The sequence below is a fragment of the Salvelinus alpinus genome, chromosome 9 (genome assembly GCF_045679555.1).
Source record: "Salvelinus alpinus chromosome 9, SLU_Salpinus.1, whole genome shotgun sequence".
Lineage (NCBI taxonomy): Eukaryota > Metazoa > Chordata > Actinopteri > Salmoniformes > Salmonidae > Salvelinus > Salvelinus alpinus.
The window spans coordinates 31158441-31174113 of NC_092094.1; the positions used below are offsets into that span (position 1 = coordinate 31158441).

General features: G+C 49.0%; 1 protein-coding gene across 1 annotated transcript; it reads left to right on the plus strand.

Moving 5' to 3' along the window:
* Positions 1 to 646: 646 nt before the first annotated feature.
* Positions 647 to 14766, plus strand: LOC139584639 (zinc finger homeobox protein 3-like). Its single transcript, XM_071416720.1, has 7 exons — positions 647 to 989; positions 1789 to 3601; positions 3791 to 4395; positions 4565 to 4796; positions 5721 to 5968; positions 6949 to 10962; positions 11066 to 14766. Exons 2-7 carry the CDS (start codon positions 1825 to 1827, stop codon positions 11918 to 11920), a joined length of 7731 nt encoding a protein of 2576 aa, XP_071272821.1. The 5' UTR covers positions 647 to 989; positions 1789 to 1824; the 3' UTR covers positions 11921 to 14766.
* The last annotated feature ends 907 nt before the right edge of the window (positions 14767 to 15673 follow it).

Here is a 15673-nt window from a genome sequence, read left to right on the forward strand (position 1 = left end):
AGCCTCGAGAGACCGACAGATTGTGAAATCCACAATTAAATTATCATGACAATAGACGGGAGGAAAGAGAGAGAGCTTATGTAAGAAAAGGCTGAAAGGATCATAAATACATATGTAGGCCTTAGCCATTTATGACCAAAAATAGAAGACATTTTACAATTCGTTGTTTCTTCTTTTAGTCATAATATGGCTAGTGTTGGCCTATTTCTCTGAAGCACGCCAGATATAGCCTAACGCTGATTAAATGTATTATTTAATATTATTTAATAATGTAGCAGTAGTCTAGTTTTGTGTGGATTGAAAGAATAAATACTTGTCAAATAATGTGTTATATTTCAAGCATGCGACTGATGGTAGGCCTATGATACAAGGATGGGATATAGGCGATATACCTACTACTCAACTATATTTGCCCTATACATCTACATTTCACTTTAACCTTTTGTGACAAAATTATTATTCCAATTATTCCAACCCTTTCTTACAATATCAACATTACAATGATAATTCCATTACTTCACTATTATCTCCGAATATCTGTATCCTCTTTAGTCTTCCACATAGTCCCTCTTCGGTCCCTCTCCCCCTCTCTCCCCTCCCTTTCTCCTCCGCCGCATCCCATTGATGCTGCCTGCGCAATTTTGCACATGCGCAGTGGGGTAGTCTCAGCCATCTGCAGGAAACCAATTAGCAGGAATAAAGAGCTAAGTGTTTTTCTCTCCTCTATGTTCAGACCTCACTCTACCTCTCCCCCTCTCACACCCCTCCGTCCCTCTGTTTACTGTAGATATAGCTTTAAGAAGACGATTTTAGGAACACAGAGAGGAGGACTGTGTTATGCTGCTCTCTCTGCGGCTGTCCTCTCCTGCACGCTCTCTGGTCCAAAGGGAATATGTGGATGTTCAGTAGACCCGCTATTTGACTGGATTACTACAGATACAGATACAGTCCAAGGAGTCCAGAGACGCCGCCGCCACAGCCGCACAGATGTGAGTCTGCGTTTGTTTCTAACTGTTCGTGATATCCCTCAAACTACTGGGGGATATCGCGGATATTGGCTGTGCTGTTGAATGGAAAGAAGAGCTTTGTGCCGTTATAGGCTGTTGAGGTTTTTTATCTCTTGAGTAGGCTAAACAAAGACAGAAGTACGCTACAGTAATATAAACATCGTCATAGTCACCATTCCAGTTTCTATCAGGGTAGGATATCATTCTCTCTCTAAAGCGCGACTCATTCAGTCGAATTCCCGTTAATCAGTATGCCCCCACCTCTCTCTCTCTCTCTCTCTCTCTCTCTCTCTCACACACACACACACGCACGCACGCACGCACGCACGCACACACGCACGCACGCACGCACGCACGCACACACACACACACACACACACACACACACACACACACACACACACACACACACACACACACACACACACACACACACACACACACTTTCCCTAAGTAATGGTTTCCCATACTAGATAGACATATAGTGGGGAATAATTGTGTAAATCATTTTAGATTTGTTATGATAGACTAGGCTATTGATCTGTGTAAATGAAAACCTTTAGAGCCAAGGCCAGTGGAGTAGCTAGTAGAGGTAGAAGTTCACCTGACAAAGACTATTGTTTATTGTGTTGCAGTAATTAACACTCAGTACTATGTGCATGCATTTCTTCCTTTAAATTCTTCTCTCTCTTCCTCTCTCTCTCTCTCTCTCTCTCTCTCTCTCTCTCTCTCTCTCTCTCTCTCTCTCTCTCTCCTCTCTCGCTCTCCATCTCTTTCTCAGGTGGGGTAGTGATGCGTGGCTGCTGTAGGAGCCATTATGGACAGCGGTGAGGGAGGGAGAGGAAGGGATGGAGGGAGAGAGGGAGGAGAACCTGACATCAGCACCAAGCCGTTATCTCATCCTCTCCTGACCCCGGAAGTGATTCCTTGTAAGGGGTCGCCCTCTCGTACCTCAGCCCCGGCCCCTGCCAAAGAGCCCTCCAACCTGATCCAGACAGAGCAGGGGGGTGCAGAGGGGACCGCAGGCAGAGAGGAGACCCCAGAAGGGGAACGGGGTATATACTCACAGAATAATGGTGTGACACTGAAAGAAGAGCAAGAGAAGGAAGAGAAGCTAAATGAGAAGAAGGAGAAAGAAAGATTGTTACTAGTGGACGACAGAGAGGAAACGGGAAGAAAAAACCTTGCACCAGCCCTCAGCAGCAAAGACAGAGGAGAAGAGGAAAAAGAGAAGAAAGAGGAAGAGGAGGAGGAGAGGGAAGAGGCCATCTCAAACCAAAGCCAAACCAAATCCAAATGTAGTCTATTACCTCGACAGAGCCAGCACAGTTCTGCTTCCAGCACTGTTATGGCCAGTGGCACATTGAACAGCAACATCCACATCACTCCTTCCAATTCTCCAAAGCACTCTACCTCTCCTTCTACCTGTCCAAAGCTCTCATTATCACCTTCCAATTCTCCAAAGCACTCTACCTCTCCTTCCACCTCTCCAAAGCGCTCCAGCTTTTCCCCCTTCTCTCCTTATCCTCAGAACGAGACAGAGGTGAGAGACACAGGAGAAGTGCAGGGCAATAGTCCTAGTTTTCCTCTGAGCTTTAAACCCCAGCAGTCTGCTCTGTCTAAGTCCACCAGCCCACCCGCTAAGGATGATGGTAGGGCAGACGCCACTCACACTTCCCTTATTGCCAATGGAGACACTGCCAAAGTTCCAAAACCAAACAACAACCCAGAAGTGAGAGATGGAGATAGAGAGATGGAAATAGAAAGAGATGATGATGAGGGAAATGGAGAGAAAGAAAGAGAGGGAGATGAGAACATAGAGACTGTATCTAAGTACCTCCACTCCTCTCCCTCCTCTTCCTCCTCACCCTCCTCTCCAGTCTCACTGAACAGTCACATGGCATTGATGCACTCCCGGAACTCCTGCAAGACGCTTAAATGCCCCAAATGTAACTGGCATTACAAGTCCCAGCAGACACTGCAAGTCCACCTCAGAGAAAAACACCCAGAGTCTGGGGGCTCATGTGTGTGTGGGGGCTTGGGGGAGAATTGTGTTTGTGGAGGGTCAAGGGGTGTGTGTCTGTACTGTAGCACAGGGAAGGCCCATCCTCGTCTATCCCGGGGGGAGAGTTATGTCTGTGGGTACAAGCCCTACCGCTGTGATGTGTGTGATTACGCCACATCCTCTAAAGGAAACCTCAGCATACACATGCAGTCAGACAAACACCTCAGCAACGTACAGGCAGCGGGACAAACACAACATGCGCACAGCACACACAGCGGGGGCTCCACTGTCAGAGACACGGCAGGCGATCAGGTGTACGGACACACACACCCCGAAGTCACGCAGCCCCCTGAAAACACACCGCCCTACCCCAGCCATCCCTCCTCCCAGGGTAAGAGGTGGCGGTGTGAGGTGTGTGATTATGAGACCAGCATTGCGCGGAACCTGCGCATACACACCACCAGCGAGAAACACACACAAAATGTGCTGCGCCTGAAACACACACACAACGTACTGCAGCTGCAGAGAAGCTACTACCTGGCCCACTGCAGGAGTCTGCCTCCTCAACTCACACTGCTACACAGCATAGGTGAGAGACTACACACACACTGACACATACTAAATTACTGTTTTGTTGGGCTCTGTTCACTGGCACATCAAGTTAGGTTGATACTTGATTATATCCATGCTTATATGTATGTTTTGTCACGGCCTGTCTGTGTGTGTGTGTCTATCTGTGTGTCTGTGTTCTGTGTGTGTCTGTGTGTGTGTGTTCTAGGTGGGCAGCAGTCTTTGGATATGCATCAACTAACAGCAGAGGAGCCAGTTGCCCCAGATTCAACCCTGACCCCCTCCCCCTCTCCTCCTCCCTCCTCCTCACCATCCCCTTCTCCATCCCCCTCTCCCCCTCCTCCCCTGTCTCTCTCCCCCTCTCCCCCTCCTCCCCTGTCTCTCTCCTCCTCTTCTCCACTCTACCGTGGTGTGTTCCGGTGCCTGGTGTGTTTCAGTTTCTCCTCTGACAGTCTGGAGTCTCTTGGGTCTCACCTGAGTGCCCCCCGCTCCCTGCCCCAGTCTGAGTGGCGTTGTCTGGTGGCCGGAGGCTGCTATTGCAGGCTGTGTGGCTACAGCACCCCCCTCACAGCTAACTTCACCTTGCACTGCCAGACAGACAGACACAGGGCCCGCTACCAGCTGGCTGCCCACCTCTCGGAGAGAGGGGAGAAGGGGGAGGCTGTGGACTGGGAGGAAGTTGGGAAGTTGGTTGCTACAGGCAACCTGGTCCAGCTGAAGTGTAACGTGTGTGACTTCCAGACCACCAGCTTGGAGAAACTGAGAATACACAGCGTCAACTCCCAACACCAGGCCAGCCTCAGAGTCTACAGGGTCAGTACAAACACAATAATTGCTGTTTTTGGGCTATATAATTGTTTAGAAATATTTGGCATATAGACAGCAAATAAAACACAGAGACCAGATTTATTTTGTACATATTTATTTCTATCACACCTTGTATAACTCCAACTTCCCCCTCTCTCTTTCCCTCTCTCTCTAGTTCTTAGAGCAGTATGACAGTGCAGTAGCTGGAGGCTCCTGGTCGTTCCACTGTGTCTTGTGTAATTACTCCTCCCGCTCTAAACTCCACCTACTGAGACACACCCACTCCACGGGTCATTATAAGAGGGAGGAGCTTCACCACTTGCAGCTTGTGAAAAGGAGGAGCCTGAATAAAGGAGAGGAGCTAGCTGCCATCTTCAGCATCAGGAAGTGTACCAGTCCTGAGATAGGTAAGAAATTCAGCTCATCTTTTCCCATTCCCTTCTCTCTGAAGTGTGCACTTGTTCATTCCTCCTGAGGAATTTAAAAGTATGGGATTATTGTAGACATTGGCAAGAGGGAATTTCGACCATATTTTGTACATCAGTCCAGAACAAATGTATAAATAAGATAGAGAAAATTAACTGTAGGCCTAGGATAAGTCAATGGAAAGAGGAAATTAGAAGAAACTTGGAGAGATGGAGCAAGGTGAAGAGAGAGTGATTGAGAGAAAATTAATGATTGATTATGGTCAGGGGTCAATTGGCTTAATTGATTTGTCGATACACATGCTCGTTACATCCCCTATCACCCCGACAACGCTAACGAGCACCTACCTACTCACTGCTATTGAACTGTAGGGTGGCAGGTAGCCTAGCGGTTAAGCGCTTTGGACCAGTAACCGAAAAGTTGCTGGTCGAATTCCAGAACTGACTAGGTGAACAAAAATCTGACGTTGTGCCCTTGAGCAAGGCATTTAACCCTAATTGCTCCTGTAAGTCACTCTGGATAAGAGCATCTGTTAAATGACTCAAATGTCTGTAATATTCCAGAATAGAACTTTCAGGGCTAGTTACCCAGTCACTGTCAATAGAGATTCTCCATTGAGCATGCTTTTTAGTCCATGACTAGGCTTAGTGAGGGTCAGAAACTAGACTTCCGAGTACCGTTCTAATGACTCCTACTGTACTCTGTTCTATCTCTGTCTGGTCTAAATCTGGTCTAACTCTGTCTGCTACTCTGTATTAAACAGTCAATAGCAGGTATTTGGTCTGAATGAACTGGTCTGAATCCCAGGAGGCTCTTTAATAGAAAATCAATAATGGATCAATCTCTGTGTGTGTGTGTGTGTGTGTGTGTGTGTGTGTGTGTTAACATATGTGTTATCTTTCTAGATGAAAGCAGTGAGGAGGGGGAGAGGAGAGATTCCTTATCCCCAGCCAAGCGATCATTCTCTTGGCTGGAGGAGACACAGAGCCCCCTCTCTCCCAAACGCCACAGAACCGACAAACACTCCACTGACCAACAGACTACTGCCAAGTGCCCACTGTGCCAGGACACACTGGTACACACACACCTGAGACGTCACCTCACACTCACTCATAGTGTGGCCCAGGACTGTGTGGACAAGCTCATGAGCACTGTAAGTGTGTGTGTGCTCTAGCTACCTTTCATAAGCAGAAGTGCAATCAAGCTGAAGGAGTTTGCTTTTAGTGTCTCTAGCAAACAAAGAGTGCTCATCTCTCCACATCACCAACCTCCATTACTTTACCCAGCATGCTAAGTGCTCTTTGTCTCCCTCTCTGACTTCACTTGACTGCCTTCTTCCTTTTAGTCTTCCTGTTTTTCCCCTCATCCCTCTCTCACCCCTCCCTCTCCTCTCATCTCTCTTACCCTCTCCTCTCCCTTTTTTCTCTCACTCCCTTTTCATATCTCTCATTCTTCTCTCCACCCGTCCTCTCTCTCTCCATCTTTTTCTCTGTGGCCCTTGTTCTCTCTCACCCCCCCTCTTTCTCCATCTTTCTCTCTGCGCCTCCTCTTTCTCTCTCTCACCCCCTCTCAACCCCTCCTCTCTCTCTCTCTCTCTCTCTCTCTCTCTCTCTCTCTCTCTCTCTCTCTCTCTCTCTCTCTCTCTCTCTCTCTCTCTCTCTCTCCATCTCTCTGCCACCACAGCCCCCATTCTCCACCCCTCTCCCTCTCTCTCTGATAGTAGTGTAGGTTCATTAATTCAGTCTGGGGTGATGATGGCCATTATGTTCCTCGCTTTCCAATTACTCTCTCAAGATTAAGCCTGACCTTCACTCTCTCACTGCTGCACCCGCATATGTGTATGTGTCTCTTCTGTCTCTGCCATGCCAAGTGTGTGTGTCTTCTTTCTGTGTGTGTGGTTGATTTTAAAAACACTCTTGATTCTATTTCAATCTATCTGGTATTATTATTCATTGATTTAGAAGTAAAGTGTGTAATGGGAGAATGAGGTGATGTTGACAATAAAGGAGCATCACTATTATTATTCCATCTGCACTATCAAACAGGAAAGACACTGTTTTGACTGACTATAAAGGCAATCAGTCATCTGGACAGACTGACGTTCAAAACCTTTGTTGTTGGATTATTTTCCAGGTGGCAGTGGAGCTGCCAGAGATTCTACAGAAAGAGACACTGCAGAGGGATTCCCATTCAAACGACTCCAACACAAACGAATATCAAACAAGCGATTCCAACACAATCGACTTTTACGCAAAGGAGTCCCTCAGAAATGAGTCTCAATCAAACGACTCCCATATAAATGAAGAAGAAGTGATACCAGCCAAAGATGTCCCTGCTCTGCCCACCCGTCCTTGTGAGGACCAGCATCTAGCAGAGGACAACACCTCTCACCTCCCAGAGTCCCCCAGCTCTCCCCCTCCCCCCCCCACTCCTCCCTCTCCCTCCCTCAGCCACCTCCCTTCATCCACCTTACCCCCCTCTCCTCCCAGCGATGCCCCTCCCTCCTCTGATCGCCATGGTTACAGGTTCCGCTGTGGCAGGTGCAGTCTAGCATTCCGGACACAGGAGAAGCTGAAGCTGCACTGGCAGTACCATGCCATGAGGGCGGCGACAGAGTGCCACCTCTGCCCCAGACGCTGCCGCAGCCAAGAGGCCCTGCAGAGACACCTGCTCAACACACACCTACAGGACCTACACCTACAGGGTACACACCCTGACCAGAGTGGAGCACACGTCCAACGACAAACCAGCCTGGAGGGGGAGGAAGAGGAGGGGGAGAGTATGAGTGAAGAAGATAAGGAGGAAGATGAGGAGGATGAGGAGGCAAATGAAGGAGAGGAGGATGAAAAGGATGACCCAGATGAGGAGGAGAGGCCCAGTCCAGGGGTTAGTAATAGTGACAAGGGTTCAGGGCAGCAGGAGGAGGAGACAGGGTCAGAACCCAGCCCCCTCATCAAGGGCTCGAACCCGACTCTGGAGCGGTTCCTGGACCCGGCTCGGCCCTACAAGTGTTCAGTCTGCTGTGAGTCCTTCACTCAGAGAACCATCCTGCTGGTCCACTATAACTCTGTGTCTCACCTCCACCGAGCCAAAGCCAGACGGGCCCTGCATGACTCCAGCCCCAGTCATGCTGACACCCCCCAGGGCCTGGAACCAAGCCCCTACCGCTGCAGCCTGGCCCCTGACCCCAGGCCCTACCGCTGCAGAATGTGTAGGGTGGCCTACAGCCAGAGCTCCACCCTGGACATCCACCTCCGTTCTGTACTGCACCAGACACGAGCCCGTGCAGCTCGGACCCAGCTACCACTGAACCCCCACACCCACCAAACTCTAGCTCCAGCCTCAGCCTCAACCCAGGCTCCCCACACCCCAGTCCCATCCTTGGTCCAAACCCAGACCCCTGCCTCCAGCCCTTCGCCTGGAGGAGGAGAGGCATCTACCAGGGGAACCCCCCCAGCAGTCACCAGACCAGCCCCTGCCTCCCCAAGTCCCTGTTCCTCCCTGAGTGAAGCCCAGCTGAGTGTGGGTGTCTCTGGGCAGGTTAAGGGTCAACAGGCTAAGAGGAGGAGAGTAGAGGTCCTGACCGCTTCCGTAGGTCAGCAGGACCTGACGTTACTCCAACAGCAATTAGCCCAGGCCCAGATACTACAGCAGCAACAGGAGATAGCCCAAGCCCAGATACAGCAACACACAGCCCTTCTCCAGCCCCAGCTCTTTAGTCCAACACTGCTCCCACACCTCCCCTTACTGCAACAGAACCTCCTAAAGCAGCACCTCCCTTCAGCAGCAGAGATTCTCCAACACGGGAACCTCTTCCCTCCCCTCCCCTTATCCCCAGACAGCCTATTCTCTCTACAGCAGCAGCTGCTCCTGTCCTTCTACCTTTCTGGGGGGTTGCATCTCAACCCCAACACAACCCTTATGAATCAGACCACCTCAGCTGTCTCACCTCAGACCATCTCAGCTGTCTCACCTCAGACCACCTCAGCTGTCTCACCTCAGACCACCTCAGCTGTCTCCCCTCAGACCACCTCAGCTGTCTCCTCTCAGATCACCTCAGCTGTCTCCTCTCAGACCACCTCAGCTGTCTCACCTCAGACCACCTCAGCTGTCTCCCCTCAGACCACCTCAGCTGTCTCCTCTCAGATCACCTCAGCTGTCTCCTCTCAGATCACCTCAGCTGTCTCCTCTCAGATCACCTCAGCTGTCTCCTCTCAGACCACCTCAGCTGTCTCCCCTCAGACCACCTCGGACCAACACCCCCAGATAGAGAGGCTTGAACCTCCCTCTCCACAGCCAGAGATGAATAGAATCCAGTTTCCAGGCCATGCCCCGAAATGTGAAACTCAGGCTGAGACCGCTGACAGTGACTCCCCCCTCCACCAGACAGAGAAAGAGTACAACCCATCCTCCCCTCCTGAGGGAGATGGAGAGAAGAACGGAGAGATGCAGGAGAGTGAGAAGAAGGAGAGAGCAGAGAAGGCCCTCAGAGTTCTGTTGGAAAGATACGGCTGGGAGCTGGCCCTACAAAGCACTCAGAGCAGACAGAGACAGAGACAGCAGAACAGAGAGATGGAGGGATGCCTGGAGGAGGAGGAGAAGCAGTGTGGAGAATGTGGGAAGCTGTTCTCTGACTCTCTGATCCTGAAGAGCCACCAGGAGTTTGTTCACCGCCAGATGATCCCTCCTGTAGTGTTGGAGATGTTCTCCAGACAGTACAGGCTGCAGTACGACCGCCTCTACCCCCTCAGACCCTTCACACCGGGGGACACTGAGACTACTGTAGTTGCACCCCTAACCCCAGCTTCAGCACCTGCACTTGCACCTTTACCCCCAGCACCAGCCTCAGATTCAACCCTCGACCAAGCCCAATCCCTCTCCGTCTCCCAAACCTCAGTCCCAGCCCTTATCCCAGCTGCAACCCTAACAGCCATAGACACAGACCCAGCTGTGCCCCCACCACCAGCATTCGTATCTGTAACCCTGTCCCCAGACCAAGCCCCAGTTAATTCCCTCTCCCCAGTCCAAGCCAGAGCCTCACCAACACCCTCTCCTCCTCCTCCACCCCCCCGCCAACCACAACCACTTTCAGAGCAGGACAGTACCACAACGACAACCACCCCTTGCCCTGACCCCTCTCAAACTATCATACACAGGCCCAAACTTTCCATACCCCCTCTCCCCTTACCCCAACTCCCCCTGCCCCGTCTTCCTTTATCCAACCTCTCCTCTCTTCCCTTCCCCATAGACCCCTCTCTCCTCCCCCTTGGTCTAATGCAGCCCATAGCCCTCCAGTCAATGCTTCAGTACCAGTCCCTGTTATCGTCCTGCCACCAACCACCCTTATCCCTATACACTACCACCCATTCTGCTCCTAGCTCAGCTCTACCCCCATACACTACCACCCACTCTGCTCCTAGCCTAGCCCTACCCCCATACACTACCACCCATTCTGCTCCTAGCTCAGCTCTACCCCCATACACTACCACCCACTCTGCTCCTAGCCCATCCCTACCCCCATACACTACCACCCACTCTGCTCCTAGCCTAGCCCTACCCCCATACACTACCACCCACTCTGCTCCTAGCCCAGCTCTACCCCCATATACTACCACCCACTGTGCTCCTAGCCCAGCTCTACCCCCATACACTACCACCCACTCTGCTCCTAGCCTAGCCCTACCCCCATACACTACCACCCACTGTGCTCCTAGCCCAGCTCTACCCCCATACACTACCACCCACTCTGCTCCTAGCCCAGCCCTACCCCCATACACTACCACCCACTCTGCTCCTAGCCCAGCTCTACCCCCATACACTACCACCCACTGTGCTCCTAGCTCAGCTCTACCCCCATATACTACCACCCACTGTGCTCCTAGCCCAGCCCTGCCCTCTCTGAAGCGTAGGCTGGAGGAAGGGACAGAGGTTAGGCCTATGAGTGATGTGATGGCCGGTGATGGAGAGGAAGGGGGAGAGAGGGAGGGAGAGGGGGATGAGCAGAGGAGGGAAAGGCGCCAGAGGACCACCATCAGTGCAGAGCAGCTAGAGGTTCTGTACCAGCGCTACAGTCTGAACTCCAACCCAACCCGCTCTGTACTGGAGGGCATCACCAGGGACACAGGCCTGAAGAAACGTGTGGTGCAGGTACTTTATCATTATCATAGTAACATTTCTTTAATTCTGTAATGCTGAATCATATTTTGTGTAATAACATGTAATAATGCTGTGTTTGTCTGTCCTTCCTCAGGTATGGTTCCAGAACACCAGGGCTCGTCAGAGGAAGGGCCAGCTCCAGACCCTGGGGAGAGGAGGTTTAGGTGTGGGTCTGGGTGACAACCACAGGCGCTGTCCGTTCTGTAGGGCTTTGTTCAAGGCTCAAAGTGCCCTGGACGCCCATGTTAGGGCCCGCCACTGGTCCCAGACTGACAGACCTGCCTATGGTTTGTCTCATCAGATAGGTTCCGCTGATGTCTTCAGCTTTTCTCACAACCATGGATCCTACAGAGACAGGGAGGTTCCCCCACTCTCCCTCCAGCATTCTCCCTCTCTCTCCCACCATCCTTCTCTCCCTCCCTCCCTCCATCCCTCCCCGAACCCCTTTCATCCCTCCCCAAGCCCCGGGGTCATCCCCACTGAGAGAAAATACATTTCTGGGGAAACAGATTTGACCTTTGACCTGAACGAACCCGACATGGAAGAGGAGGAAGAGGAAGAAGGTCTGTCAGTAAAAATATTCCCTTCGTCTGACCAGGCTCATGAGGGTAACCATAGCAATCTGTTGTCTCTGGGATACAAATATGGGATGGCAAGCTTCAACGTTCATGACTGTGACCAGAACTCCAGTCCAAGTCTGTCTGAGAGTGTGGATAGGCATGGACCGCGACAGCAGCAGCAGCAGAGGCAGCGTACACAGATGACCCCCCAGCAGGTGGCCAAGCTCAGAGCCTGTTACAGGGAGCACCCCACCCCCAGCCCCCTGCAGTGTGAGGGCCTGGGACGGCAGCTGGGGCTCCCACGCAGGGTGGTGCAGGTGTGGTTTCAGAATGGTCGGGCCAAGGAGAAGAGGGCAAGGAGCCTCAGAGTCGACCCCACCACAGGATAGAGGGAAAGGCAGCAGAGGACAGGGGAGAGAACGCACACAGCCATGAACTAAGTGCATGTCACTCACAACAATAAACCAACCGGATGCCACAGAAGCCAAAGAGCATTCTACCAGTGTACCTCACCCCTTACTCAGCCCCAAAACATCACAGGGCAGACCTCCTCTAGAGCTTTAAGACCCCACTCCTCTGTTCCTCTGTCTCTCCTTTCCCCTCCTCTCCTGTCCTCCAACCGATACCTCAGGAGTTAACCCCTCCATGCCAACAGATGTCCCTGTTCTGACCATAGAATCTGGAGAACCAGGACACAGTATGTGTCTGTTTAAAGACTTTACTAGTGCAAGTATCAAACTGTTAGACGTTTTAGTGTATATAACGTTCTTTCAAAGTATAAGAAAACTGAAAGAAACAAAAGCAGCTACGGAAAACAAAAATGTTAAATATTCTTTACAAAGAGCATCTGCAAAGACTGGCTTGGATTCCAAAGCTCGTAACCAAAACCTTACATGTCCGTGGATTGTGTTGTCAACATGGTGGTTTTCATTTCCAAACCACAGTACAGACCATACAGTGAAGAGTAGAACTGAGACTGGTGCGTAGACTGACTGGTCTACGTGGTGCTGAAGCAGACCTCAACCTTCTCAAGCCAATGATGACTCTACTGCACATGTACTGAACGCTCCTTATGTGGATAATAGGCCAAATAGCACTGAGCTAAGTCCACTTTGTCCTTTATGTGAGAGGTCATATAAGAAGCTATTTTGATAACGGTCGACCAATATATGTCACAACTTTAACCAAACACTACACAACATTGTCTGTGTTAAGTAAATGTTAATGAAAATGAATATTATGGATTAACGGTCGTTATTATGCTTTGATAAGACAAGTGTTATTTTGTGGTGTATGAGAACATAATGTAGGCGTTATGATGTGGAGTTGCCTTTTCTTCTTATTTGAGTAAAAATACCAATACGTAGTGTAATATAATTCCATGTCTACTATACTCAGGCCAACTGAACTGTTTTTTATTTGGTCATAATAATGTACTAGCCTCTCTTCTGTTCCTAATGCCAGACACAAAGTCTGTTTCGAAACCTTATGATGTAAATATTGACTGTTGATATGAAGTTCCTGTAATGGTCGTTCTAAAGAAACCTCTCTGGATTTGAGAGATCTGAGCTTTCTGACCCATAATTGATGGTTCCATTATTACAATGTTAAATGGTGTGAGGGGTAAATTAATGTACAGTATGTAGCTTTTATATGGTCGACTCAGTCTCCCCTGAGACTGCCTCTGTTCTGACGGACCATAGAGAGTTACTGACGTTATACTGATGAAAACTTCGGATGTTGTGTGCACTTAACTCTCACTTAAATCTCACACACTCTAACTGTTTTTCTCTCTCTCTCTCTCTCTCTCTCTCTCTCTCTCTCTCTCATCTTTTTGATCTCTAAATGTAATAATATTACTGTAGTAATAGTAACAGTAATAACTATGATAATATCGAATGCTTTAAAACACAACCCAAAGACAATAACACTGTAACCATCGATGCATAAATCCCACAAAAAACAACTTAAAAAGTTTACTTGACAATGTAACATTGATTGTTGGGAAGAAAGAGTGACTGTATCAGAACTGCTGTATCTGTCTTCACCAAGCCACTGGTGAGTGTACACTGTAACCTCCAGAAAAACCAAAACCTGTTATTATACTAGGATGGAGGAGCACTTCTCAAAGCCACCCCCCCCCCCCCCCCAGCTACTAGTGCACTCAGTAGGGAACCAAACCCCAGCCCCTAGTGTACCATACTCAGTAGGGAACTACTTCAGAGCCATTGCAGTGTGTAGAGTGGTTGAAATGTTTTCCTCGTCAATGTCTTTCTAACCAGATGGAAGAATCTATCTCAGTCTTTGAGGATGTCCAGTTGGCTGCTAACATATTTTGTAATACTTTAATAACAACAAACTGTTATAACACACATGACGCTGTTCATAACCTGACCTTTTATTCTGATGTTAACAAAGAGATACTTGTGGCGCCAGTATTTACTCAGTAATGTATTATTATGTGGACAGTGGTTTCTAAACAAAGATACAAAGAAGTTACAATGATACTATAAAGATAAGATACTTCTATACTTAAGATCCTGCATAGCTATTCTATGGCAGGTTGGATTGTATCTAGCCCAAACCTTCCACAGGTCTGTGTACCAGTATGTTTCTGATCTTGTGTCGCTGGCTTGTTTAGCCATGTTTGTTTCTGCTTTAGGCCAACAATGTAGCCTTGTAGCCACGTAGCTATGTAGCCATGCTTGTCTCTGCTATAGGCCAGGCAACAATGTAGCCATGTAGTGACATAGACACGTATCCCATGTACCTGGGTAGCCACGTAGTCATGTAGCCACACAGATTGTAGCCATGTAGCTATGTAGCCATGCAGTGATACTGAACACAGAAACAGTCTGTCATCCAGGCTAACCTTCCAAAGGATTCTAACTCTGTTTACCCGTAGCTCTATATCTGACCAATGTTTACCACAATACCAATGATCTTTCTTCTGTACTGAAATTCCAAATACTGTACCACTTGGCAGTTATTATGTACATATTGTTGTTTTATTCCTTTTGCTTATTTTCTGAATAACTGTAAGATGTAAATATTGTGTCGTTCCTGGAAGCTGTTGCCGTAGTGATAACCAAAAGATACCTGTGTTGTGCACCTGTCTCAGTCTCTTGCTCCAGTGGTTAACTTTGTTCCTTCTCCCCAGTTCTCATATGGATGTGTGTTTTTTCTCCCTCCCCTTTCCATAGCCACTGAGGTAAATAAAGTCTGGTTTGGTGGACATATTTGCCCAATGTCTTGCGTGTGTGTGTGTGTGTGTTGTGGGTAGATCCCTGGACCCAGAGGTCAGTTCATTAATTACGTCAGTGACATCCAGCCAGATTACTTTCCTTTGTGACAAAATGATATGATGAATATTAATGACCTCGCATGAATTATACTGCTGCTGTTGATGATGCTGGAAGTGGGGCTGGGGGAGGGGGGTTGAAGGAAGGGGAGGGTGTATGTGTGTGTAGGGGATATAATGCTATTGCCTACTAGTGTACGTATTTTTAATGCTGTTGGGGGGACAGAGGTATAGGGGAGGTTACTTTAAGGAGGGATAGTGGGTTGTAATGTCATACACTAGAGCATCAGTGATCCTGGGGGTGGGGGGTTATAATGTCATTGGTGTTGGTGTGTATGTAGGCTCATTTAGATTTAGATTGGTTCTGTGTGAGCAGAGGAAAAAGTTAATGTTTATTCATGAGTCCTTCAGCTCAGCCACCAGTTAAAGAGACAGGACTCTGTTTTCACTGATAACACCCCCACCCCAGCCTCAACCCCTCCACTGGCAGATGCTTTTCCATGATTTCTCTCAGTGTGTGTGTGTTTCACATGATCAATGTATCATGTTTTTATTCACTACTAGAAATCCCAGTACAGACACAGTCCTGATGGTAAACTGATTGCTGGAATACTATACTGCAATAGCCATATCACTAATGGAGTACAGTATTAATAGTACACACACACACACACACTGTAGGGCAGTAATCAGTGAATGTCATTGAGGAAGAGTTTGTTCAGTGCTTCATCAGGTATAGAGCGGTTTTTATTAGAAGATGTTCTCTCTATCCATCTTCTTAATGATTTTATAATGGTCGCCAGGCTGTTCTAATCAATCATATGGGAGAGATAGCCTGGTA

What these genes read in the sequence shown, in the direction of transcription:
- LOC139584639 (XM_071416720.1), top strand. Translation starts at nt 1,825, where the DNA reads ATGGACAGCGGTGAGGGAGGGAGAGGAAGGGATGGAGGGAGAGAGGGA. An exon ending in GTGTACCAGTCCTGAGATAG is followed by an intron (nt 4,797 to 5,720) that starts GTAAGAAATTCA and finishes TTATCTTTCTAG; the next exon opens with ATGAAAGCAGTGAGGAGGGG. An exon ending in TGAAGAAACGTGTGGTGCAG is followed by an intron (nt 10,963 to 11,065) that starts GTACTTTATCAT and finishes GTCCTTCCTCAG; the next exon opens with GTATGGTTCCAGAACACCAG.